We start from the raw sequence: 26,809 nt of genomic DNA on the forward strand, positions 1-26,809 counted from the left end.
ATGACCTCTGCCCTGTCTCTCCCTTTAGTTCTCTTAAATTCTCCTCCCCTTGGCCTTGGAAATGTAGGAGGTGTCAACAAGCACCGGGTTTCTCCTCTTCCATGCATGAGACTCTTAATCTCATGGCTGTGAGTTTGAGCCCCACAGCAGGCAAAAGACTCCCACATTGCAGGGGTTTAGACTAGATGACCCTCGTGCTCCCTTCCAACTATGATTCTATGATTCCTTGCCTCCCAGAACTAGAGCAAAAGCCCGGACTGGATCTTCCTCCCACCTGCACCTGCCATACGTAGGGCTACAAGCATTGCAATCCAACAAGCGTTCCCTGGATGGATGCTTACACAAGAGCTTCTGCTCTGCAACTCTGATAATGCATCTTGCTTGTCTGAGTGGAGGACGGAGGAGCTGTACATGAGGGGAGCACGCACAGAAACCTGTGATTTGCGTGCGGCTGGAATGTAGCCCTACCAGTGTTGCACCCATTGCTCGGCCCACGTTTGCCTTTGGCTGCACCCCCGCTGGCATGTGCCTCCCCTCAAAAGTGGCAGATGAGGGAATGTGACTCTCAGGAAGGGTTCCCCATCCCTCTCACACACAAACATTACCAGCAAGTTTGAGCAGCAGCATCAAGAAACTGGCATGTAGACTCCCACATCCTGGGATAGTCAGTTGGTACAGCATGAGACTCTTAATCTCAACATTGTGGGTTCAAGCCCCATGTTGGGCAAAAGATTCCTGCATTGCATGGGCTAGATGACCCTTGTGGCCAACTCTACAATTCTATGTCTTTAGGGTTAAAAACATGGTTGGTCGGTTTCGTGTACACGTGATGAGCTGTGACTCCCGGCATGTGTGCATTCTAAGTAAAACAGCCTGCATCTCAGATTACTATGCAAGTTGCATCCTAAACCTATACTGATATGGTGGCAATAGGAATTCTGCAATGTGTAATGATGCTGTATACCAGGCCTGTGCAAATTACAAATCAAGTGCAGACTGGCTGCCGTTAAGGGCAGCCTATTAGGAGCTGGGCACATCTTTTTGTTTCACTGCCTTCCAGATATTTTTTTTTTGGGGGGGGAGACCAGTAATCTTACTTAGTTTGACAGATCCCAGTTCTGTAAGCCTGGCCTACATGCATACTAAACCAGGTCAGATTATGAAGTGATGAAGAGTTGTTTTGTACAGTATAGGATTCTAGGGTGGAATTAACCCTGTAAGCAATTCACACACAGCTGTGACATTGAAAGTCCTGTGTGGGGGTAAGAAACAGACGTGAGTTGTTGGCTCACACCTGCCGCCACGACACTTAGGAAACTAGATCACACCAAGTCAGATCATTAGCACAGTATTACCTACACCAATGGAGGAAAGGTTATTCAGGGTTTCAGGCATAAGAGTTTTTCCCAAGGCTGGTTCATACGCAGCCACAGTATGTAGCACCTGCACAGAAGTAACCTTCTGATTGGTGGCTCCACCCTGCCACATATGGAACACAAATGTGTGCCACAAGGTCCAAATAAACCCACAAGCCTCATTCACCCTTGCCCGTCCTTTTCCCGACAGCAATTAGCCTGATGGGTCAATCCTACACACACATGCATAGATTCTCTCTCACTGTATGCTCTCATGCACCCATCCCTGATAGTCTAGTGCAGAGCTTTCCAAACTGAGTATCGCGACAGGTGTGCTGCAGTGTTGGTGTGTCGCGCGAACGCTCCCCATGCTCCTCCCGGGGCTGGAAAGGGGTTAGTTTAACCTCCAGTTTGCTAGCAAAACTGAATTTCCGTGTCGCGAAACGATGCATGTCTAAAAAGTGTGTCACCAACATGAAAAGTTTGTGCAGCTCTGGTCTGTTTGCCTAGGATTAGTCACTTTCGCAGCTATGACTCACTCTTTGAGGAAGGGGTGGGACTCCATGGCAGCGTACGCGATTTGCATAAGAAACATCTCCAGGGCTGGAGATGCAGCCACATGGGTGTTTATTCTGGGGAATGGGTGCTCCTCATGCATGCACCTTTCTTTCCTTTTTTGCAAGGTCCACGCAAAATTATTGTCATTAAAAATTACCAGCCTGTTTTTTCTTCTCATTTTAATCCAGATTTGCACTTCCCAAGGGAAACTTGCAATATCTCAGCAATCCATTTACAGTATTAAGTCCCCATCTCGAAGCACCTACAGTTTGGATTCACAAATGAATAGGTGGTAGTACTAGAGAAAAAGTCCAGTGTGGAAGCTCTTGCTTCAGTTTCCAGCACTGATAAAACAGGAAGAAGAATAACCAGTGTCACAGGAAGCTCCTCCACACTTCCTCTTGTTCTGCTGCTTTCCCCGGGAAGCCCACTCCTTACTGATGAATTGGAGCAAACGCCAATAGGGTTTCCCACAGGTTGACGTTGGCTCTGATTCAGCGGCAAAGAGCAGGCTTCCCCAGGAATAGCAGCAGGGGGAACAGAAAACCGTTCAGCTTTCTAGGCATGGGACAAGCAAAGTGGACAAACCCAGGGTGTCTGAGAAATTTGGTTGTGCACTAACAGCACAAATCTGTGCATGCGTACCCAGACGTAGGCTCAACTGAGTTCAGTGAGACTTAACTCCTAGGTAAGTGTGCATGAACTGCAGCCCCAAACTGATACATATATTAATTAGAAACCATGGAAAAACTGACTGCAAAGAGATAGCATTGTCAACTTTAAAGTAACATAACGGTTCTTAAACTTTGTACTGGGGATCACTATATTCCAGCTTGCTTTCTCTCTGTGAACCACCTTCTGTGCGAAGGTGCAACAAAGGTCACCTTTCCTCAGTTGCTTACAGCTACAAAACCTGATTCTGCCCACTTGGTTCCTTTTCTTAAACATCCTTCAGATAGTTAGATAGATAGATAGATAGATAGATAGATAGATAGATAGATAGATAGATAGATAGATAGATGATAGATAGATAGATAGATATACTTTCCCACTGTACTGCTGAAGAAGCAAACAGTTTCAAGTTTAGATTTTTACAATTAAAAAAATGCCTTGCCTCTTCATGTAGTGAAAGCTTCTTTAAAAGCTCTGGCTCTTCTGTATTTTCTTTTAAGCAATTTTTTCATGGTCTCAGAGATTATTTGAATGCATGGGGCACTTGAGCCAGCCTTTCACAGTGGCGCTGAGAAAAACAGCTTTAAAATGCTGCAGGTTATTTTTTTTTCCTTTTGGAAGGAGAGGGTAAATGCAGATGTGAGATGCTTTTGCCTCTTTTTAATATATAAACTGTAAAATCTAAGTCTCCATGGACTGATGTAATGTGCAGAGTATAATGTATGCTTTTCCAGCTTTTTCTCAGAGGTTGGGGGTTGGCTTAAGCTTTGTGAATAAATCCAGCCAACTGTTGGGAAGCAGTCCAAGGTGTCTCTCTGTGTGCAAATCAGATGATACACACACACTCACACATGCTTTAAATATGGACTAATTAAATTCCTTTAGAGCCAATCATTTCAATTAAACTTAATTCGTATTGTTTGCTCTGTGACATAAGCAGGACCATTGAAGTCTCTCTAGCTGTTCCTACATTGAACAGATCCTGAAAAGTGATCTAATTTTTCATGCTAAATAGTTAAAACAAGTCTGCTTCCCCCACTCCAATTCCTAAATGCATTGCATGATATCAAGTCCTGTTGATCTCTACAGGGAATCTTTCCACATAATAGGATCAGGGTGTTAGAAGACGGCTAATTTTGTAGGTTACCAGCTCGTTTTATTCATTTTTTAGCGGTGCAAGATAAGCTACAATGTCTGTAGCAACTAAAGACCCATGAAACAATGGACTGTGATAGACTGTTTTTCCCAAAGAACTAACCCTTTTGAGAATATTGTTTTAGGTTTCATGATGCAGTGGCTGGTTTTGTACAGAATGAAAATCGACTATCCGTTCTAAACCAGTTCCTCTCATTTCTCCAGATGGTTGTGTGACTTATTCTTAGCATGTTTGGGGCTTTCCATAGACAAAATAGTTGAGGTCAGAGCTAATGTGACACTATCACCCCACTTAATTTGTTTGTAGAGTTCCAGTCATGCTCAGTCAGTAGAGCATGAGACTCTTAATCTCAAGATTGTGTGACCAAGCCCCACATTGCGCAGAAGAATCCTGTGTTGCAGGGGGTTGGACTAAATGACCCCTGTGGTCCCTTCTAACTCTACAATTCTATGATTCTATGAAAAGGAGTATAATCTCAACCCATTTCCACTACCTGTCTGTCCCTTCCTCTATGTTGCACATCCTAGAGATGAAACTAGAGCATTTCTCTCTACAGATTCACCAAGGGATGAGGAATACATTTTAAAAAAACACTATTTTCAGTTCAGATGTTTCAAGTGTAGGTTGCTGAAAATATTTCATTTTAATTTGATGAGCTGTAAGACACCTTGGGAATCATATGGTCAAATGGCAGCGTAAAAATATTGCAAATACTATGGACTAATCTCCTGCCAACCTAACAGTTCGAAAGCACGTCAAAATGCAAGTAGATAAATAGGTACCGCGTCGGCGGGAAGGTAAACGGTGTTTCCGTGCACTGCTCTGGTTCGCCAGAAGCGGCTTAGTCATGCTGGCGACATGACCAGGAAGCTGTACGCCGGCTCCCTCAGCCAATAAAGCGAGATGAGCGCTGCAACCCCAGAGTCGTTCGCGACTGGACCTAATGGTCAGGGGTCCCTTTACCTTTACTATGGACTAATAGCAAACTCATTGGATAGCCAAAATGGCACCCTCCATTCTCAAGACAAGAGGGTGGTTATCAGCAGACTCAAGAAAAAAACCCAGGTTTCAGAAGTACAACATTGTTTTTAAAGACACTTGGGGGAGTAGGTGGGGGGAACAGCCCCATGCAGACTCAGCATGCTCATTGCCCATGGATTGCTGCTTGAATGTTGGAGGGGAGAATAGAAAACCAGGAGTATTGGCAGGGATGGGAAAAATCTGCCCATTTCAGCTCCTCTCCATTTCTTATACTTCCACTCAGTTTTCTGCATTTCCATGTTGGTTTCCAGGGGCGGTGGGCAGGCAAGAATTGTTTAAGTCTTCGCAAAAAATTAAAAAGAACCTAGCTGGCTACAAGGGCTCTTATCCTGCTTGGTTCTCTTGCCTGCTGTGTTTCCAAGACAGGACTGTGGCTGATGCCAGGTTAGAGCTCCCTCTTGCACAGACACACCCTGTGTTGGCTGCTTGGTGGATGCCTTTCATTCGAAAGCATCTCTGATTGGCACTGAATGGGCCAGATTAAGCATCCGCAATGGCACTGTCTGGAACGGAGAAGCCTTTTGTATTACTTGGGAGCAAGTTCCCTTCCGGGAATCCTGTTTCCAGATTGTTCCTATCCAAATCCCACCACTTAGAAGATGGCATCTGTTCTCTTCTCAAGGTAGGCAGAGGCAGTGGTCTCCCCTACCTATGCCTTTCTTTGGAGGCAACACTACTTTAAATAGAGATGCCCTGGCCAGGAGGAGAAATGGAATACCTTCTGTACCAGAGAAGGTCTTCAGGACTTGCAGGGGGTTGGATTCAACGACCCTTTGGGTCCCTTCGATGATAAGAAGACACAGCACCAGGTTGCATGTTCTGCAATTAGACTAGGGATGCCTGCGGCCTTCTGTTGTTGGACTCAAACTCACATTTTCATCATCGTCATCAGCATCCCTCACTGGGCCTAAAGAAAGTTGGAGTCCCAAACATCTGGAGGGCACCAGGTTGAGGAAAGTTGGACTTCACCCTGTCGGTTCCCTTCCAAAACTATTTTAAGAACAACACCTTGTCCTCCGGATATTTCCTTTTCAGCCTAGAAGAGCAGAGCATTTGGTAAAGGGATCACGGGTTCAAATTCAGAGCTGGAGACATTCACATATCTTTTGAAATCCCAATGTGGCAGGCAAGGAGGCAGGGGCAGCTCACGCTGCCCCATCCCTCCCAGCTCTGACATGCACCCCCCCTCCTGCTTGCTGTGTGGCACACCTGGAAGTCTGTGAAGGGGGAAGAAAACAAGGCTGGGTAGGGAATGGGCAAGAAAAGAAGCTGTGGCCAGCCACACAGAAGGGCTGATCAATAGGAACATTGGGAAGCTGCCTTCTACCATGTCAAAGCACTGATCCATCCAGCTCAGTATTGTCTGTGCTGACTGGCAACAGCTGTCCTGGGTTTCCAATTGGTTACATTCCCAGTCCTGGAATTGCTATTGGGGGTTGGACCTGGAACCTTCTGGCTGCAAAGCAAAGGCCACTGAGCTATGGATGTTCTCTAGATTTAAATCTGGCACTCCAAGTTCAAGCACCAATCCATCAATATCCAGCCATGTGTGGCAGTCCCCTGCAGGCTCAAGCAACCGGCTCTTTTTCCTCCTGCGCAGGGCTGCAAGGATGGAGGAGATGTTGAGCCACATGATGCAGCAGGTGTGCTGCATTTGATTGAGGAGGGCCACATATTGAGCCAGCCTCCCCTAGAGGATGAGAAAACAAGGTGCCGTTCCCCCTCTTCCCCATCTACAAAACATTCTGTAATTCTACAAACAGAAATGTCATGCAAATAGACCCTTTGCTTTCTTGAAGCCCTGTAGGCAGAGATGAGGGACCTGTTTCAGATCCTTCTAGACTCCATCTCCCACCAGCCAGAGCCAGGAAGTCTGCCAGTCATGGATGATGAGATCTGAAGTCCAACAACATCTGGAGGACCACAGGTTCTCTGGCCTGTAACATTTGTAACAAACAGCCTGTTGATCATGCGTTAGGGAGGTCTCTCTGCCACACCACATATTCCACTGCCATCTTTTGCTACTTTGCATTAGGATTAGAAGCTTGATACCAGCTCAGACTGTTTGTATATCTAGACCACTAATGTCTACTCTTACGGACATTGGCTCTATAGTCTCAGGCAGATCCCTGCAACTTTTGTTCTGCCTAATGAAGATGTAGTGGTTCCACCTGAGACCTTCTGCAGGTCACTTAACTATAGTCTCTCTCTCAAGTTCTTCTGCAGCTTTTGGTGCCATATATTGTTTTGGCAGAGGGACGCGGGTGGCGCTGTGGGTTAAACCACAGAGCCTAGGACTTGCTGATCAGAAGGTCGGCAGTTCGAATCCCCGCGACGGGGTGAGCTCCTGTTGCTCAGTCCCTGCTCCTGCCAACCTAGCAGTTCAAAAGCACGTCAAAGTGCAAGTAGATAAATAGGTACCGCTCCAGCGGGAAGGTAAACGGCGTTTCCGTGCACTGCTCCGGTTCACCGGAAGCGGCTTAGTCATGCTGGCCACATGACCTGGAAGCTGTACACCGGCTCCCTCGGCCAATAAAGCGAGATGAGTGCCGCAACCCCAGAGTTGGCCACAACTGGACCTAATGGTCAGGGGTCCCTTTACCTTTCTTTTTTTTGCATTTGCACAATCTTCTCAGGTTTCAGCTACGAAGTTACTGCACTCTCAATTAAAAGGAGACTTCTAAAGCAATGCCTTTGTAACACCTTGTCAGGAAAAGGAAACTGCCTGGACTTTGGAGAAATTCTGATAGGCACTTGCCTTTGTGATATTTGTCAGCTCTGGACAATATAATGTCACAAATAGTCTCCAAGTAAAAACACTACATATAATACACATCACATAATATGGCAGAGGCCTTACATTTATGCTTAAGTTTCCCACAACATGCCCCCCACTTGCTAGATCACAGAAATAACTAACATTGACTGCACAAGTGTACAATAAAATATTACTATAGTGCAAGATCACAATCCATTGCAGAGTTAAGCCTAGCTGAATGCATTGATTTTTGCAGGCAGAGTATGACAAAGAAGGCAGAGTGACTTTCTCCTTGCCCCTGAAGACGTTCACTATTCAATTTAAGTTTCCTACTGACCACGCACACTAGAGGAGTGGGGGGTTGGCCAGACCTGCTCTTGTGCCTTTAACAGCTGTTATAAGCTGCAAAAATCAGCAGCTGGAGCCTTTTTGTAGAACGGAGATCAGCATCATCATTTGCTATGTTTGCCGTTGAAGCTATGGTTGATGTCAAAACCAAAGGGGCTGGCAGAAAAGTTGGCAATCCTTCCTTGCTATAGAATTTGAACTCTGCCTTGCACAACAGAGACTGGCACCGCAGGGAGCAATTTAAAGTCACCTCCGTGTGATATGTTTTTCATTCATCCCAACCCTTCCTTGGAAGCACAAGGTGGACATAATCTGAGGCTGCCGTCCTGAGCAGACACATTCTCTGAGCAAAGCATTTAGGATCAAACTTCATGAAGTTATATAGGACTTACCCACACTTCCTCTTGTCTTGCTGCTTCCCCCCACCCTGGGGAAACCACTCTTCAGCACTTAATCAGAGCCCCTCAATCATGTCCCCTCCCATTGCCATTTGTTCTGACCTATCTCTAAGAAGTAGATTTTCCCTTCGGAAAGGAGCTGGTCAAGAGGAAAACCACTCTGACCCATGCTTTCCAGGCATGGCACAAGAGGAAGTATGGACGAGCCCATAGTCCTGCCTTCACACGTGTGCGTGCACACACTTCCCTCCCCCTCATAATTATAATATTTTGCTCCTCGGATCAACGTGTTGCATTCCTTTTTTAAAAAGAAAAGGTTGGGATGACAGCAGTATGAGTTTATTAAATCCAGGTATCATGATGAGTAGAATCTTTTCCAGTTTTGTTGATTGGCTTTCAACTTCCCCCTCCCCATATTAAATCTGTTTTAAACCACTTGGTATCCCTTTTTAGAACAAACCAGCTCACTTGGACTGCGGTCCTAAAAAATTATATTCGGGAGTCTACAATCCTATACACATTTCCGTACATTCATGCAGGCATGCCTGCAAACTGGACTGCAGGTCCTCTTTTCACATACCTTTTTAAAAAGGTCCTCTTTTTTAAAAAACATAGAACTAAAGCAGAAAATGGAGAAAAACCTAATTTAAAAATAACTCCATCTACAATGTTTGCCACCTGATTGTGTGTGTGTTTACTCAGAATTAAGGCCCACAGGTGAGACCTGCAACAAATTGTTGCAGTGCAGAGTGTTGCTTCCAATCTGGCTTTATTTCTGGACACTCCATTTCATTCCCTCCCCCCCCCCCCCGCACTAAGTCAGCATTGCTGAGCATTATCATAATGTGCTGGTCTATGCTTGCACACTTAGGGTTCCCCCCACCAAAAAACCTTTGTTCTACTTTTACAAACATTAGGATTCCCTCAAGCATGCTGATAACTTCCTTCTCATGTGTGGCTGGGGCTGTTTTTGACTACATAATAGCCTGCACTTAGAGAATGAGCTCAGTGTTAACATGGAGGGTTGAGCCCAGTGAATATGACCTCCAAAGCTGCTCAGATCAGGAAAATAAAATGGGGTGGGCTAGAGCTTGCTCTGTTATTCTCTGCCCCCCCCCCCAGATGTGAAAGCCATTAGTGAACAAAGGCCAGGTGAGACTGGGGAGAGGCTCCTGCACCTGTTATTGTCCTGCAGAGGTGACATCAGCAGGTGTGGCTTTTGCATGACAAGCTACCCCACTGGAATCCCCTCTTCCATACAACTATTAAAGGTTCGGGAATCCTGGCCTCTTTGGCATCACGCCACCTTACTTAAAGCCTTTTCAGCCTCCTGCAATTCCCTACCTAGGAAAAATCAACCAAGCTGCTACTTCCTTACTTGATTCCTCCCAAAACCAGGTGAAAACATTCATAAACAATCAGCTTTGCTGTTCGGTTTTTAGCTGGCATGTTAATTGTTTTAACTTACATATTATATGGTGTACACACACACCAATATAGATATTTAACTAAGATGACTAGATTACATAGAAACCTTTTTTTCTATCTTTGTAGCAGAAGGAATTTCAGTAGGTGCAGCCTGTCAATCAAGATGCACCAATGGGAATGACTTCTGCCCCACAACCATCAAAGGGGTAGGAGCCCAGTTTCCTTTTTCATCTAGCCACCCTACTTTGAAAACTTATTTTCATGAGAAAAGAGATCAGCTACGCAAACCTAAACCATACCTACCCAGAAATTACCGTAAATCATATTGACTTCAATGGGGCTTACTCCCAGGTAAGCAGATCTGCAGGCTAATAGTTTTGTTAACATGATGAATAAGTGATCACAGGGCTGCAGCTATGCAGCCCGATATGTTAGATGAGAGCTTGTCTGAGTTCAATGGGATTTACTCCCAGCCAAGTAGGCATGCTTACACAGGACTGTAGTACTCCAACCATGTTTTCACATGTGATGCTTTCATACAAGGAAGCACCCTAGAGCTATTCTTGTGCTTACAAAGGCTGTTTGTGTGGAATTAAGAGCAGAAAAAGGACCCTTTTTAAAACCCCAGTGGATATTCTAGCTGTAGGTTAGGCTTTATCCCTATGACTTCATATTTATGTACAGATTATAGTCGCATCGTGTAGGATTGGCAGCCCTTTACAACAAAAAATTGATATGTGGCAAGTAAAAATATTTTTCTCCACACCTTGAGCAGTTTCACATCAATCCGCGGTTTAAAAGACACATGAACAGACCACGGCACTTGACCAACCTCACGTCATGGGTGAAAATGCTCTTGGAACCTGAACCATCCTGCAAGTTGGTGCTGTATAAAAACAGCACTCCAGCTCACAGGCTGTAGGCCAGGGAGATCTCTTATTCACAAAGCAGCCAGGTGGTAAATCATGACATCTAGATGGGGAACTAACAAAACATGGCAGAAGTGTTGTCGGGGAATTATAGGCACTATTCCCAAAGATTGTAGGAAAGTGTACCATCTCAAATGGGACAGAGCCTTTTGCTAGCTTTTCCCTCTGCCTCCTCAACTCACACTTCTCTTCTTTAAAAATAAATAGTTCAAATATTCACATCCTAAAGGAGTGCCTCAGGAAGGACATTCGTTGTTGTCCTTCTTGTTATATCATTAAAATGTTCTTTTTAAAACAAAAATCAAAAATAATCACATCCTAGAACCAGAGGTAACACAGCTGCCACTGAGAATTGGATAAAATGAATTAGTGGGCCAGAGTTATTGGTCTGATCTGGAGAGAACCTTTACGAATGTACATTTTAAAACTGGATCTGAATCAAGCCACATTTCCTAGGAAAGGAACAGTTGGCATTCAGCTCATTAAGGGAAACAGAACTTTCTCTGATTACAATTGACCTGGGTAGGTCACTTTGCCTCACCACTATAGTTGGGAGTGGGGGGGGCAGCCTAACTGGCAAAAATCCTTCTTCTACACAACACACGAAAAGCACACAAACTCCTCAAAGTCTGAACACACACAACAGCCTCAAATCCAGTCAGCTTCTGAACGTTGCTCTGAATATAAGGCAGCTTGGCAAACAAGAGAAAGTTGGCCTATTAAAATATGTCATCTTTTCTTCGCTGTCTCTCACATTTAAGGCCAGTGCAGCAGCAACAGACAGCTCCTACACACACATACACCCAAAAAACCCCTACGTTTTTTAAAATAAATATTCTGCCTCCTCTCTCTGAGAAAGGCTTCTCCCTGCAGAAGCCACCAGAGGTCACTGCTACATTCTTTTGACAAATCCCAGCATGTTGGGAGTTAGAATTTCGGAGGAGACAGCAATCTTTTTATTGGTGGAAAATGTTACTACTTCTGTTTTAGCTACAACACCCGAAAGGGGTGGGGGAGTCGAGGTCAACGGCCACATAAATTCTGCTCAGCAAGGCCTTTTAAAAATAATAATAATAAAGAAATAAGCCAATCCTAGCCTGCCTTTCAGTTATCTCCTTTCTGTTCTGTTCTGTTAAACCCCTTAATCCATCATGCAGGGAGCCATTGATCACGGGAAGAAGAGGGTTTAGGCTGTTATTGCCATGTGAAAGGGTTTGGTGCCCTAGATCTGAATATTTCTGAACCTATCCTGCACAAGTTTCACTCAAAAGGAACGTGTTCAGTGAGGGCTGACCCACAAGCGTCCGTTGGGACGTAGCCTTAAAGGCGCTGGTTCAATTATACAATATCATAACAATACAGCGGTACCTTGGGTTAAGTACTTAATTCATTCTGGAGGTCCGTTCTTAACCTGCAACTGTTCTTAACCTGAAGCACCACTTTAGCTAATGGGGCCTTCTGCTGCCGCTGCGCCACTGCTGCATGATTTCTGTTCTCATCCTGAAGCAAAGTTCTTAACCCGAGGTAATATTTCTGGGTTAGCGGAGTCTGTAACCTGAAGTGCATGTAACCGAAAGCGTGTGTAACCCGAGGTACCACTGTAATTGTCATGCCATTTTCACACGCTGCATATATATCAACCCAAAATGCAAAGGTGAATTGGGGAAGAGAGGAATCTGAAAACAAGCATGACAAGAGCCCAGCTGGACCATGTGAAGGAATCAGCTCCTTGACCTGAAGCGCCAAAGGGCACATTCAAAAGTAATGGAAAGGCTGGACACAAACCTAGAACTAAGTCTAACTCAACATCCACAGCATCAGGCTGTGGCCTGATATGTGCTTCTTCAATTGCGAAGACGTCCTGTTGAACTCAGTAGGCTTTTCCGAGTAAACAGGTCAAAGATTAGGCTGCAAGAATGTCTCTTGGCTTACATTGTGCCACTTGTCAACATTATTAATTCAAGAGGAGAGAAAGCAGAACAGAAAGCCATTTGGAAAATCAAATGTACATCATAGCCAATGGCCAATGTTGTGGTTTTGCTTGAAAACTGCAAAGGCAGCACAGGTGATTAATAAAATGTTCCGTATGTTTTGAAAGTGGTCCAGGATAACAAAGCACCCTAACATTGCTGCCTGACAGGTGGGCTTTGCCCATGAACAGGAGATCTTCCCACTGCAGGGGGGAACCTTCAAACTAGGAGAGGCCCCTCACCCCAGTAATTAGCCAAATGATACCATAATATGGGAAACTGGACCACATGTGCATTGCAGTCAGCTTGTAGTTCTAAGTAACAATGCAAACCTATGCACATTTTCCAAAAGGCATGTCCTGTTTTATTCAATGGGACTTCAGCTGCAGTCCTATACAAACAACTGGGAACAAGTTTTATAGAGCTCAGTGGAACTTCCTTACAGGGTTTCACCATTACACCCAAAGATGCATACACAGAATTCCATCTGGAATCTGCAATTTTACCCGGGAGCTTGCATTGCTAGGAATTAGAAATCAGGGATGCATTTGGCATGGGTGGAAATCTAAAGTGGCCCGTTACAGGCAAGTAGATGGTGTTTCTTTCTCTCTCTCTCTCTCTCTCTCTCTCTCTCACACACACACACACACACTCCCCTAACAGCACATTGGAACCTCATTCCCCCTATTTGTGTATCCTTTAGAATCTTGTTAATGGGGAACAGAAAGCAGAAGGTAGCTGTTTCTAAACATGGTACCTACTTTGGTCATATTTACCTTTGCATTATAGGTGTGGAGAAAGTGAGAGGTGGCATTGTGCAAAGATGACCTAGGTGCCAATCCTGTACCCATTTACCTGGGAGTAGGCTCTACCGAACTCAATGAGACTTACTTCTAGGTAGGCATACATAGGATTGTGTTGCTAACTGGCTTATCTGACTTGAGATTTCATAGGCAGTACCCTCACATCTAATGAAGTAGGCTGTTGCCAGGTTCTTTCCTCCAGCTAAATCAGGTATGGGGAACCTTTTGTTTATGTGTAATCTTTGGTATAGTTTTTTTTTTTTTTTTTGGTTCTTTGAACCTATGTTTGTTGTAAAATTTTAATAAATATTTTATATTTTTTAAAAAGGGTATGGGGAACCTTTAGCTCTCCAAATATTACTGGACTCCACCTCCTATCATTCCTGGCCATTAGGCATGCTTGCTAGGGCTGATGGGAACTGTAGTTCATTAACATGGGGGGGTTCAAAAGTTCTCTACACCTGTGCTAATAAACCAGTTCCTCTATTATTACAGGCCAAGTGAAGACAACAACAAAACTAAGGGAGAAGGATGACAGCCTAGACTCTCTGAATGCACTCTTGCCTTGCGATTCTTACTTCCTAGTAACTGATCAGAAACAGAGTAGAAAGTTGAGATTTAGCTTATCATTTCTGCGTGACTGGAGCACTTGCTTATTTCTACATCCTGAAATAAGGAAGTGCTCTGTATTCATTTTGCAGGTGATCTAACCAACGTTAAGCACTAAAAAAAAAAAAAATCATAGATTTGGGCAAAGATGTAAGCAGGTGCTTCATTCTCCTTATGAAAACCATGGGATCTTCAGACCACAATCCTGTCTGTAATTAATGTAAACGGCCCTTATTTCTGCAGATATCATGTGTGTTCACGATTAAGGTTTAAATCTCTGAAATTAACTCAGTAACATTCTAGGCTAGTCCCTTCTGCCTCCCTTTGGAGACACGGATCTGCTCTGCAATAAATAGCACAAAGAGGCAGGTTGTCTAATGTGAGGACAACCCACTCCAGTGGTTTGGGGTTTTGCCTTTCACTTTTCCAGCCAAATTAGAGTAAGCATCAAAAGATGAACAACGCCAACTTGACTCCTCTTTCCCCCCCACCCCCCTCCCTATCCAGTTTATTATATTTAACCGGTTGTGGACATGATCCACAGGGAAATTCTCCTACACACGACATCCAAACGAATGAGGGCCGATTTTCATTTGGGGAGAAGTTGGAAGCCCTTAAACTAGCGCACGCCGTCTTGGTATAGTCTTTTCCATCTGTCTGCTCTGTCTCTCGCTCTCTATCTCCAAACTAACATGACTTTCCAGAAAACACTGAAGACTTTTTCTTTTGTCTCCTTCTGGAAAAAAGTGCTCTGTTTTAAGAGCGATTTTCTAGGGAGGGTTGCTTTGTTCCTTGAAAAAGGAGGGAGAGAGAGCGAGAGAGAGAGAGAGAGACGCTCTGAAGCGAAAAGGAATGATCGCAACGAATCCGATGCTCCCAAGCCTTTAACGAAAGTTGCCCAAGGCAGGAACTTAAGCCTTCACTGAAATCAACTATTTTCAAACAACAGGGGGTCGTGATTCTGGTGTGGGAGGAAAATGGTACAATCCAACCTGGTCGAATCACTTTGATGGCTTCTGAAGTCCTACGTACTTTTTACCTGAGAGGAATGTCTGATTTTTTCTGAATAGACGCGCATGGGATTGCGCTGTTCGGCAGCGGATTTACTCGGAAGGGAAATGTCACTGTGTTCTACTGGAAAGTAGACCCAGGCACAAGATTGCAACGGAAAGCTCCTCCGTACTGGGGCTTTAAAAAAAGGCTTTCATTTCTGCTGGATAGTAGCCCACTCCTGTTCAAAAGATAGCTAGGATTCTCTGTCTGGCAAATATGTTTTGGGGTCGTTCGGAGCTGGGCAGTTGCAGGATTTTTTTTTCCCGAGCGGCCAAAGTAAAACCTTGAAATTGAGGAGCAGTCTACGTTTTCAGTGGGAAGACCCGTACCGTTTGCCTCCTGTCTCCGGTTCTACAAATGCGAGAAACTTAATAATTTTTCAGAGTAAAAGCTAGAAAATGGGGGGTTGAGGGGTATGGTTTAAGGTGAGGGGCAACAGGATTGCAGCCCAACCCCACGATTTCTGCCCGTTCCAAGATTGTGTGCATGCATTGTTTGAAATCTATATTCCATATATTGGCTGGAGTTCTGTTAGTTTGGGGTGGGATGAATACGCATAACGCTCTGAAAGCAATCCCAGTGCCTTGCCCAGCCCCCCAGCCCTTCCTTCAGTCTCTTCCCCCCCCCCACTCCTTCTGCCCAGCCCCCTTGGAGAGGAGAGGCGCCTCAGCGCGCGCTCTCGCTTCGCCTTCCTACATCTCGCCTAGCCTAGAAGCGGCTCCGCTGCCAGAGATTCCAGTGTCATCTCCAATTAACAGCCAACAATTAAAACTCGGCTTCCTCCTCTTCTAGCTCCCCCCCCCCTCCCTCCGCATCAGAGGACACGAAATTGCCTCGCTCTTCCTTGCCAAAGGTGGGGGGGGGGCGAGGAAAGAAGGAGAGGCTTCGTGCCTCCAGCTAGCGCGGGAGAGTGAAATCCGGAGCAAGGCGCTTTCCAGTAGACAAGCAAGCAAAACTCGCTTAGCGCGGATTGGAGCAGGAGCGCACTGGCACAGCATCTGTCTGCTTTGCAGGCAGGAGGTCCCGGGTTCAGGCCTCGGCATCTCCAGGCAGGGCTGCGAATGCCCTCCATCTGAAGCCCTGGGGGAGCAGCTGCCAGTCTTAGTGGACAATAGATGGCAGAATGAGGCAGATTCCCATGTTCGTTAGGAGAGCGGAGCGCATCATTTCAGGTTAATCCGTATTGCAAAACAGAAACTCCGGGCCCTGACTTTCTTTTCCCTGAGAATGGTCCAGATTCAACAAGGTCAACTCTCCCCCTACCCACCCAATTTCATTTTTTCTTCCTTCCTATGAGCTCAGATTCTCTCAAACATACACCCAGCTCTGTGTTTAGCTTTAGTTGCGCGCATTCACCACCCACCCATCCAGCCAGGGACAAAGCAACGCGGAGCGCCTCTATTCGAGCAAACCACAAATTTCATGCTCAGGGACCTCCTCCGAGGGGGCGATTTCACGGCTAAATTGGAGGTCGCGGCACAGTCTGCGGGGGCCCCGCCGAGGCTTGCGCTCCCCTTTACGCAGCCGACGGGCAGTCGTCTCGGTTTCGAATTGAAGCCAATATATCCTGAAACCTGGAAGGACTCTAGGCTCTTAGAAACGGGACTAGACCCGGCAGAAAATGGGGTTGGGCTGTGCGTCCGGATGATGGTCACACTATCACCAGAAAATAATTCTCACTTGCGTTTCAGGCGGATTGCGAGGGTTGTTTCCCTCCCAGCAACACCCAGTAATATGGTATTGCTGATATTTCAGCAAGTATAATTGATCGGGCCGCCTAATTCTCAGCCAGCCATGAGAAGGGCAATGGCTGAGAAATGAACTTTTCGTTGCTGTAGCTTAGTGCGTAAATTTACGCGCGTCTTCTCCTAGGTCGGTCCGATTGAGTTCAGCGAGGCGCGCTATGCGCATTTAGCTGGGAGTAAAGCCCGTTTAACACTGGGGAACCTGCTTCTGAACAGAGATTCAGAGGATGCCGTCGTAAGAAACATATCCGATTCCCCAGCCCCGATCTCTCCTCTGCCACACAAACTTTAAGGGGCTTCAAGGAAGGAATTCCCCCTCTCCTTCGCTTTTATTTGTCACCTGGGGATCATAATAGTGGCCTACCTTACAGGGCTGGTTCAAGGATTACAACGAAGTAATAGGTGGAGGGCTTTGGACATTCGGAAGCACTAAAAATTAGCCCCCCAGCCGCCGCCGCCACCACCTCTATGGAAAGCAAGCTGCTTCTGTTCTGATTCAAACTAAACTCTCGTGTCCCAGTGAAGTCGAGTTAAATTAAATCAAAAGGTATTTGTGTCCTATCTTTAAAGTCAAAGTAGGTCGTAATTCGGTCCTCTAAGAGCCAAAAAAGAGCGTTCTAGAGAAAATAAGAAATATCCCAGTAGTTTCCCCTCCTTAGGTCAGTGAGCTGCTTGGGATATTATTTTTTTCTCTGTGCGGAATCCTTAACCTAAATCTGAAAATAAATGCCAAGGGCGGGAGGGAATTCAGTGGAGCACACGTTGCGTCAGAAGAACTAAGTCCCATTGAGTTGAATGGGACGTGCCCTCTTTACACCGAATATTTTACCTACACTGCATCTGATTCTCTCTAGCTCACAAAAAGCTCATGCAAGCCAGTTTGCTAACCTTTAAGATGCCACCCCTTCCCCGCCTTTCTTCTCTGGAACTAAGCACTTCCCAGGGGGGTTTCAGAGAGGAAGCAACCCGTGGGAAATCGAGCGAGTTTGCCACCCTCCCCGTGTCGGCGGCGTGTCACGTGTGAATCGGCCTTTATAGGCGTGTAGGGCGAGCTTGAGGCCCACGCCCAACCCAGCGAGGCGACTGGTTCCTCGAGGAAGGCTGACCCCTCCCTTCCCCCCGCGGTAGCCCCGGAGGCTAGTTGCGGGGTCGCCACCCACCTGAATTGTAACTGACGAGGTCCACGCCCAAGGCCGGGCTCTTCCTCTTCCTGGGCCGGCCTTTCTGGACCGTGCCGGTGCCGTTGAAGTAAGGCAGCGCCAGGCCTCCTCCCTTGGCCGCCAGCTCGGTGTAGCTCAGCTGCGGAGGCGGGTAGGAGGCAGGATCGGTGCCCTGCAGCAGGCTCTCGAAGTGCGCCCGGCAGTAGACCACGTTGTCCTTCATGCCGAAGTGGTCGCCCGTCGTCAGCGTCTTGTTGCACGTGGTGCAGGTGAAACAGCTCAGGTGGTACACCGAGTCCCGGGCGCGCATCACCATCTCCGAGGCCGAGATGCCCAGGTGGCAGCGGGCACAGCGCTGCACGGAGAACCTTCTGAAGGGAAGAGCGCACAGCGTTAGAGCCAGCGGGCGGCAGGAGGGGCCAGCGGGCACGCCGAGCCCATCCAGACGACCACGCTTGCGGACCTGGTGTCGCGTCAAGCGGCCTGCGAACACTCAGGAGGCCGAGAGGTGAAGATGCGCGTAGTTTTCACAAGAAACCAACCGACGTGGTCGTCTGCATGGGCTACACGCGTCAAGGGCTTACGAAGTTGTGGCGAAGGAGAAACGGGGGTATGGGTTGGGCAACGGATGGCAAGGGTTTCGTTTTTCGTTTATTTTATTTTTATTTTAAAGCTTTTGCAAGAGTGGCCTGGCGCTCTTCTAAATCCGGAGTAGCAAGGACTTAAAATAAAATAAAATCGGACACAGAAATGAGACTTCAGGTGCCCCATTTCAAATATGGGAGGAGAGAGAGACGATAAATCGGTGTTTTTTGTTTTTGAAGACAGAAGGAAAGTGAAAGTGAAAAAACACACACAGTAGAGTGGATATGATCTAGCTCAAGGGGAGGGGGATTTTTCCGGTTCTCCTGCTCCTCCCGGGGCGCCCCGTTACCTGCGATTACGCCCCATTGGACCCAACAGGCTTTCCTTCTTCGTCCACAGGTAGAGGAGTGAGAGGGGTGCAGAATAAGGCCACAGTTCAGTTCCACTGGGGCCTGGAGAGGTTAAATCTCTCCTTTGGAATTAACCGGACTTCTAAGCCATTCCTTTGGCCCGGATCCTGCCCCCAAACCGTCACAGCAAGCTCTCTTAACATGCTCCGGGATCCCCACCTGTCTCCCCCCGTTATCTCATGTGCCTGCCTGAGTTCCCCATTCCTCCCAGCGATTGTAGCGAGACTATCCAGATGGCAAAAATGGCGGGATCCTCCCCCGCCCCCGCATTTTTAAGGAGCAAATATGCTTTATGCCCTTGGCACACGTGCTGGTTCCTACGGTTGTCACCCGATTAAAAGGACCGTCCCTCGATTGATCACACTTTCCATTCGCCATGCATTGGAAAGGAATAAACTGAAGGGGAGGGAACGAAGTGTACCAGTGTGGTTGCTGCAGGCTTCACCCGAGAATGAAAAATATGTAATACACTGTACTATATATGAATATTTTTGTTATTGGAAACCCTAGCACCTATGTATATAGGCATGCATCTTTCAAGCGTTTCAACGATTCGTCTAACCAGTTGATCGACTAAACTTTTGAGGCTTGCTTAGCACGTCAGCCCACATCTCCGTTTTTGTAATGAAAGAGGGAGACAGCCCATAGAACCAAATATTATGACGCCCCCCATCAGGCAAGGAGTCAACTCATACACGTTGCCGGGAGGGGGTCGAGGAGTCTTTGGGATTCAACTGAGCACCGAAACCTCAGATTTGATAGTTCCACGGTTGCCTTTTTAGTGGCAACTGCACTTTGCACGCATTCAGACGTGCTCTTTACGACGGTTTAAGCTGACAGGCTCAATTAAGTCTTCTAAGTGGGAAACCTAAAAAAGCTCTGAATCTAGATATACTGGAAGTTCCTCCTGACAAATCTCCATAGCTCTCGAAACCCAAATCTGATGCTCCAGGACATTTCGCTATCCACCCCCCCCCAGTCAGTTTCGTCCTTTTTCGACTGGAAGAGGGAGGTAGAGAGCAGGGAGCAGGCTCTGAGTTGACAACCGCAGGACCTCCAAACTAAGGCATTCTGTCCCCAAGGGCGGAGGAACACGCTTCCTCGTGCCCTGCTCCGAAATAGGCTAACTTTGCTCATTCCATCCCGAGAGAGGAAGAGTTTCACACATTGCACCGGTATACACTGATCATGCTCTCCGGGGAGGAGTTCTGTGGAGCCGGGAAGCTGGTGTGATTCTAGGCACGCATATTTATTTTGGCTCTATCAGGATCATCTGAGCCTTTTAGCAGATTCGTTTTGCGGAAAGGCTGCGAAATAAAGCTGAGAATACAGCGGGACATCGTCTTTAAGTTTAGGTTTCCTAGGTTTCTCAAAAGCTGTCCAAAGGAAAGGAAAGGGAGAAGGGGGGATGGGGCAAGTAAACAATACCCTTTCCCATAATTTTTGGAAGATTTCATTAACTGCAACCCTATGCCCCATCCCTTCGAAGTCGGACAGTGGCACTGACTCCGGATTGCACCTCTGCTTCCAGGCGCACGTCTCTTGGAGTCCGTTTCTCTTGGTTGGAAATCAATGGGCAATTGTTCTAGCTTCGGGCCGGGGTGTAAACAGGAGTGTTATAATTCACTCGGAAAGGCTGGGAGGGACCTGGCGAAATCCGGATGCGTCTCTTTAAGCAAGGGGGGGGGGGTCACACACAAACAAGGCTTGTCTAAAGGCAGCTCAGCGCTAACAAGAGCGCGCGGCCATGCTGCCCAGCGGGAGGGCCGGATCCGGTTCAACAGCGAGGGACTGGCGGAGCTGCAGGATGGAGAGCCAAGCCAGGCCAGGCCAAGCTGTCGCCCGCCTGCTGCGGGCTCAGGAGAGCGTCTCCTCCGGACCAGCAGTGTGGCCCGCGCCGCTGGTTTCAAGGCCCGCAGTATATGACACAGCCGGCTTAATGAGGGCAGCAGCCTTGCTGCTCAACAGGGACTGTTGTGATCCTAACAATTGAATCGTGCGATGGGGCTTCCTTCCAAGCTCACCGGGTTAGGGTTTGCAGCCCAGCAAATCTCACTGAAATTCAACGCAAGGAGACTTGGCTTCTTGAGCTGCAAAACGGCGACCCGATTCAGGTTTGGAAGCAAACTCGGATGAACACACAGCTTAGTGTGCGTGTTGGAGGGGGTTTTTTTTGGCAGGAATGTTTTGGGAAGGATATAGCCCGCCTATGCCCAGGACCGTTTTTCAAGCCTCCCTCCCGCTGCTTTGAATTGTATCCCGATGCTCTGGAAAAGGAGGCACTTTCCCTGCCGGCGTCCCATGCGGAAGTGAGAGAGCTAAGGCTGCCCTTCCTCTACTAGCAAGGAGTTATTGGGGCGGGGGGGGTGATAGCCGAATTTGCATTCTCCCAGCCCTCTTCTAGGTTGTCCTTTGCACTTAAGCCGAGGCCTTTGAGGGCGTATTTACACGTGCGCAACTCAAAGGGCGATTATTTTGCATGTGTGAATGGTCCCCTCGCAGACCAAGCGCTGCCATCCGCGCTTTCTTTCACACCCACCCAAGTGATGCACGCATTCCTTCTGAAATCTAGAACAGGACTTTTATATGACCCAATGTTTGTTAGTTTCCGCGCCGCAACATTTCACACACACACACACGCTCAGTGCTACACGCGGACATCACGTGCGCCACTTTGATTTTGCCACCCCAGCATCTAAGCGCCTGAAGCGACGCCCTCGAAGACCACAACAATCGGAGAGGACATGAAAGCTCTTACTGAGCTTCCCACATTGGGGGGGGGGGTTTCCACCATTCACACGTGAAAGTCATTTTCAGCGGGGCAGTTGAACCCCAGTGTGTATGTAAGCAGTTGAGCCAGCGCAGACTGATAAACCCGTATCTGTGCGAACGCGACCCAAGTGGAAATCATGCACGTGTGAAGTGCTCCTCGGCTTCTGGTTAATTTCTCCCAGGAAAATCCAATTGAGCCAGGATTGTGGAGGCACCTTTTCTGGTCGGGAGGAGGGAGGGCGGTCTTTTGCAGTCCCAGAGGGCCACGTGGCGCTCCCCAACCGGGGTCCCTTCTTCCCCCCTCCCTTGGGTGCTTTACCTGTAATAATCCTCCTTGCAGTAAATGCTGCCGTCCTTGGCGAAGCAGGTGAGCTCGGACTCCAGCGCCAGTTTACATTCACAGCACTTAAGACACCGCAGGTGCCACTGCTTGTCCACCGCCAGCAGGTAGTATCTGTCGGAGATCTTCCCTCCGCAGCCGGCGCACAAGGCAGGCTTCTCCGGGCTCAGCGGGGGCATATTCTGCGGAAGGAGAGCCACACTCAACAACAACTCCGGGAGGAATGGGAACAAAGCAGGGCTGCAGGATCAGACCCACCCAGGATCCCCACGAACCCTCATTAAGGCCATACGCAGTGGGTCTCAAGGAAGGGCAACCCCTAAATAACCTAAATAACTTTTGCCCTAAATAACTTTTGCCAGGAGAATCTACAGGGGTATCGCCGTTTCCAGCACCCAAAGGCTATTGCTTAGCCATGGCCTCATTTCCCACTACAAGGCGGTTTGAGTGGGTTTTGCGTCGCGTTTTTCCAGACTCTGCGCTTTCCAAGGACCCAGACTTGGGACTTTCAGCCGGACTGCCTTAGAAATGCGAAGAAGTCGCTCTTTTACCGCGGAAGATCTGGACTTACGGAGCGGATTGCAAAGCAAGGTTTTACTTCTGCGTTTTTCTGTGCTCCAAAGATAGCGAGTTTAACTCTCCCCCCCCCCCACTGTTTTCGTGCCCACCACCAGGATTTTTTTATTTCCATCATTTTTATTTTTATTTTATTTTTATTTTTTGCCTCCTACAAAGGAGAAGCTTCTTCCCAAGCAAGACCTGAAGGCGGCAAACCGAAAGCAGCTCCGTTCTCTTGCAAATAATCAGAGGCGAAGCCCTAAAAAATACTCGGTCCGTAAGACTTCATTACCAAAAAAGGGGGGAGGGAGCTGAGGGGCGACTTCCCCGAGGAAGTCTGGCTCCAGTTTAAAAGTAGGATTTTAAAAGCTCCATCCAAACCGTGTTTACTGAAAGAAAATCCCTTTTATCACATCGGGCCTAACATCTCTGAGTTGGGCCGGATTGCAGAAGTTTGGAAAGAAAGATCAAATTCTTCAGAGTGGTGGAAATGCCAAATAAAGACTAAACGTCGTTTCCCACCCATCTCCCACTTCTATATAATATATATATATAATCGCCTGGATTTTTGCATCCAAAATGCGATCAGTCAGGAAGGCGGGAGAAGCTCTCCCAAGCCGACGACATCTTATGAAAATCTGAATGGATGGAGGGGGTTTGTGTGTTGCTTTTGTTTTCTCCAAAAGTTTATCTTTTGAAAGAAAGAAAATCAGAGGAGTGCAGAGAAAGGATTCTTTTGGGAGACGCCACTAAGCCTCCGGCTGATTAAAAATACGAATACCGTTGAATCCCAAAAAGAGAAGAAGGGAAAATCATCTGCCTACCCCACCCCCCAAAAAAGCCCTGGGAGGAGGGAAGCGCTTGAAATGCCAAGCAGAGCCTCCCCCCCCCCAGCCTGCTCCAATTCCTTAATGAACTTGGTGGGGGATGGGGAGAGGACCCAGAGGCCAGTTCAAAGAGGCGAGGCTGAGTTTTCTGCAGGCCATTCCTTCGGTTCATTGTGGGTGCTCAACGGAAGCTCTGAGATTTAGGAGCAAAAGGAAACTTCCTTCATCTTACACACACAGAGAGAGTTCTCGGGGAATTAAACCATCTGAAAGGAAGCGGCTTAGCCTGCGTGCAGCTCTGGATTTACTTCATGCTCCTCAATGCAATTCCGGTGAAAATTATGAGACATTTTTATTACCATTTCCGGAAGCTGGGGGGGGGGGGCGGCGGCGGCGGAGAGAACCAGCCCTTTCTCTAAACTTAATATCACTACCGATTTCTGTTCTGTTTGGGTGCTGTACTCCCCCGCCCCCCCGCCCAAGCTGCGCCATTAGGATTGAAAAGCGAAGGTAATCTATATATTAGCCGAAAAGAATTCCTTCCCAGCATTCGAGGAGTTTAGAAAGAGAATATTTCGTTTTAAGTCGGGTCTCTTCACCCTCTCCACAAACACTGTGTGTTGATAGTTATGTTGGACTTTAAATGGGCCTTTGCAGTTTGTTCGGGAAGAAATCTTGTCCGAATTTTTTTGGGGGGGAAAGTCAAAGGAAATTCTTTTATATAAATGGCGATGCTGGTACCAAGATGTTGGGTATGCGGATGGGAGTGAAACTCCGCCAAGGTGTAGAAATTACGGCAGCGCGCAAATTACTGCCTCCGCTTCTTGCTAGACACAGAGATATTAAGCATTACTTCCAGCCCTGTTGCAATCAGATTTAATCCATAACATAACAAAAGGCAAATGCTCCCGGACTTGCTTCCGAATAAATGCGTTTTATTCGGACCCAGCTGCTAAGCTTATACTGGACTGTATATATAAGTGCATGCATGCGTGGGGTAAATATATGGTTTTAACCGCAACCTGCAATGATCCAGAACAAACTTGAGATTCTTTACTCGGAAGTAAGTCCCACTCAACTCAAGGGGAGCGTCTTCTCTAGTAAATTTATATGTTTTTACTTAATTCAGACGGGCTGGACTTTTTGATTGGATCCCGCTTTCGTTTTTATTTGCATCACATTTAAAAAAAAAACACGAAACGAAAACAAACAAACAAAACCACCACGAACAGGACTGAACTCTTCCTTGACCTTACTTGGAATGAAAACTCAAGCTGATTTCACAATATTCGTAGGCTCTTGCTGCAATATATAGATAGTGAAATGTGGCTATTCAAAACGGCCGAATAAAAATCCTCCCGGATTTCCAAGTGGAGAAAGGCTCTTTTTAAAACTGCAACTTTCGCAGAGTTCAGGGAAGCTCGGCTTGGATGTAAACAAGCAAAAAGCTGACTTTGCGGGGAGAAACTGTCGGGAATGGGAACAAGAGGCTCCGATGCCCCTGCAATATTTGGCTTGGTTGATTCTCTTCTAGCTACACTTTAATTTTTCCTCCCGCTCTGCCTCTTCCATTCCCTTCCCGTCCCTTAGGTTGGCGACCCGCGTCTTCCCCCGACACCCCCTATGCCCCTATGACTCCTTACCGCTTCCCGGCCGTTCATCTGGGCGCCTTTGGCCAGGCGCGACTCGGTCTTGGACCTCCTTTCCATCTCCTCCATGATGCCTTGGATGTGGCCTCCGGAGATGCCGTGGAAAAGCATGGCTGGGGAGCGGAAGGGGCAAGCGGTTCCTTCGGCTCGACACCCCACTATTTCCATATACAGGCCCCAGAGTCTTGGGCTAGAGCATCCGAAGCGCCGGGAGGCGGAGGAGGCGGCGGCGGCGGCAGAAGAGGCGAGACAGCCCGCGGGGAAGCAGCGTCGCGGCTCCGGGCCCGGAAGGCAGACGAGGCGGGACGGACGGATGGACGGCGAGGAGGAGGAGGAGGAGGGTCTCTTGCGGGGCTGCCCCCCGCCTCGGGGCGCAAGGAGAAGGCGCCTTCCTGGGCGGGCAAGGAGGGAAACGACGCCGGACCCCAAAAAAAGGGAGGAAGGAGAGAAAAAAGTGTGAAGAAGAAGAAATAAAAGGGGGAAAGGCGGGATTGGGCAGAGCAGAGACGAAGCAAAAACCCACGAAGCGGAGATTTGTCTTGCAGCTTCCTGAACTAGAAAAACGGGAGTTTTTTGTTTGTTTGTTTTTGTAGGAGGGGGATGTGAGCAAAAGCTATTATGGCCCCCAAAAGGGAAGATTAATATACTTATAAAAATCAAAGAAATACACAAATTAAAACCAAATAAGGTTTGTAAGGGGGGGTGCAGGGGAAGGGGGGGTCGGTTATTTCTCCAAGCAGCGATCCCTGGTTGCTTGAAAAGTTCCCACTTGCCTCTAGGTCGGATTTGGGACTGCTGCTCTCTGCGGCTCCGTCCAATTTGTTGGAGGCGAAAGCCAACCCATTTTGGATAATTCAGGAGGAGGAGTTCTCGCCCGCGAGCTGCCACCAGCTCCCCCCCCCCCAAGTCTCCCTCCCTCCCCGCAAACTCCCTTCTTATACAGACAACAAAGAGCTGTCAAACTCCTCTCAGCCCCCACAGAGATGGGCAAGAGCGGTGACAAATATTCCTAGGGAGGGGGGGAGCCAGACCACCCCCCTGCAACCACGAGGAGGGAGGGGGCCTTTTTTTAGGGGGCTGGCTTGTGTGGGCCCAGATTGTATTCCTGCTCCTCCCACCCTCACCCGCACCCCCCCCCTCCTCCAGTCCATCTCCCTTCCTCAAATCCCCATCCGGCGTTCAGTACTCAAGTTCAAAACGCATTTTAACAATGGGAAAGTGTGTGTGTGTGTGTAAGAGAGAGAGAAATAAGGCGGATTTCTTTGAATGAATCTGGGCTTTGGAGGGACTTTGCTGGAAAGAAAGAAAGAGGCACAATCTTCTCCACCTTAAGCAAATCCCCAAGTCCCACCTTGAGCTGAGCAAGCCGGGAAAGCACGTGGCTGCCATCCTGCGCGCGCCTTCTTGGGAGGGAGGGAGGATTTTAAGATCAATCCACTGACCGACTTCCTGGCCAAGGTGCACAGGATCGCACTGCGCACATTTTTACGCGGTTAGCAATCTCACAGATGCTTCCGTTGAGCGGGATCGCGCCCTCAAGAGTGGCAAGCCGGTTACTCCGGAGGGAGCCCCTGATCGCTTCCATGGTCCCCAATTCCACGAGAAAGAACCAAGGGAGCAGATTTAAGAAATCTCGCAGGTTGGGGATCGGGAAGCGGGACTTTGCGCGTGTTGGGGGACGCCTT

At 47.7% G+C, this 26,809-nt stretch overlaps 1 protein-coding gene and 1 long non-coding RNA gene across 5 annotated transcripts in view; one reads left to right on the forward strand and one right to left on the reverse strand.

Moving 5' to 3' along the window:
* LHX9 (LIM homeobox 9) overlaps nt 1–25,516 on the reverse strand; it is a 37,931-nt gene extending 12,415 nt beyond the window's left edge. For 2 of the 3 annotated variants that reach the window (XM_081194466.1, XM_081194464.1), the window contains exons 1-3: nt 25,119–25,516; nt 22,070–22,272; nt 17,984–18,354 (exon numbers count right to left, since the gene is read on the reverse strand). In XM_081194466.1, coding sequence (XP_081050592.1) covers nt 17,984–18,354; nt 22,070–22,272; nt 25,119–25,292 — 748 coding nt within the window. In that variant the 5' untranslated portion in view covers nt 25,293–25,516. The remainder of the gene's footprint in view (nt 1–17,983; nt 18,355–22,069; nt 22,273–25,118) is intronic. The other variant, XM_081194465.1, reaches the window with a different exon arrangement.
* LOC308587149 overlaps nt 1–26,809 on the forward strand; it is a 49,288-nt gene that overhangs the window by 14,889 nt on the left and 7,590 nt on the right. The gene's annotated exons all lie outside the window — the stretch shown is intronic.

Source organism: Podarcis bocagei, assembly GCF_964188305.1.
Source record: "Podarcis bocagei genome assembly, chromosome: 5".
NCBI lineage: Eukaryota > Metazoa > Chordata > Lepidosauria > Squamata > Lacertidae > Podarcis > Podarcis bocagei.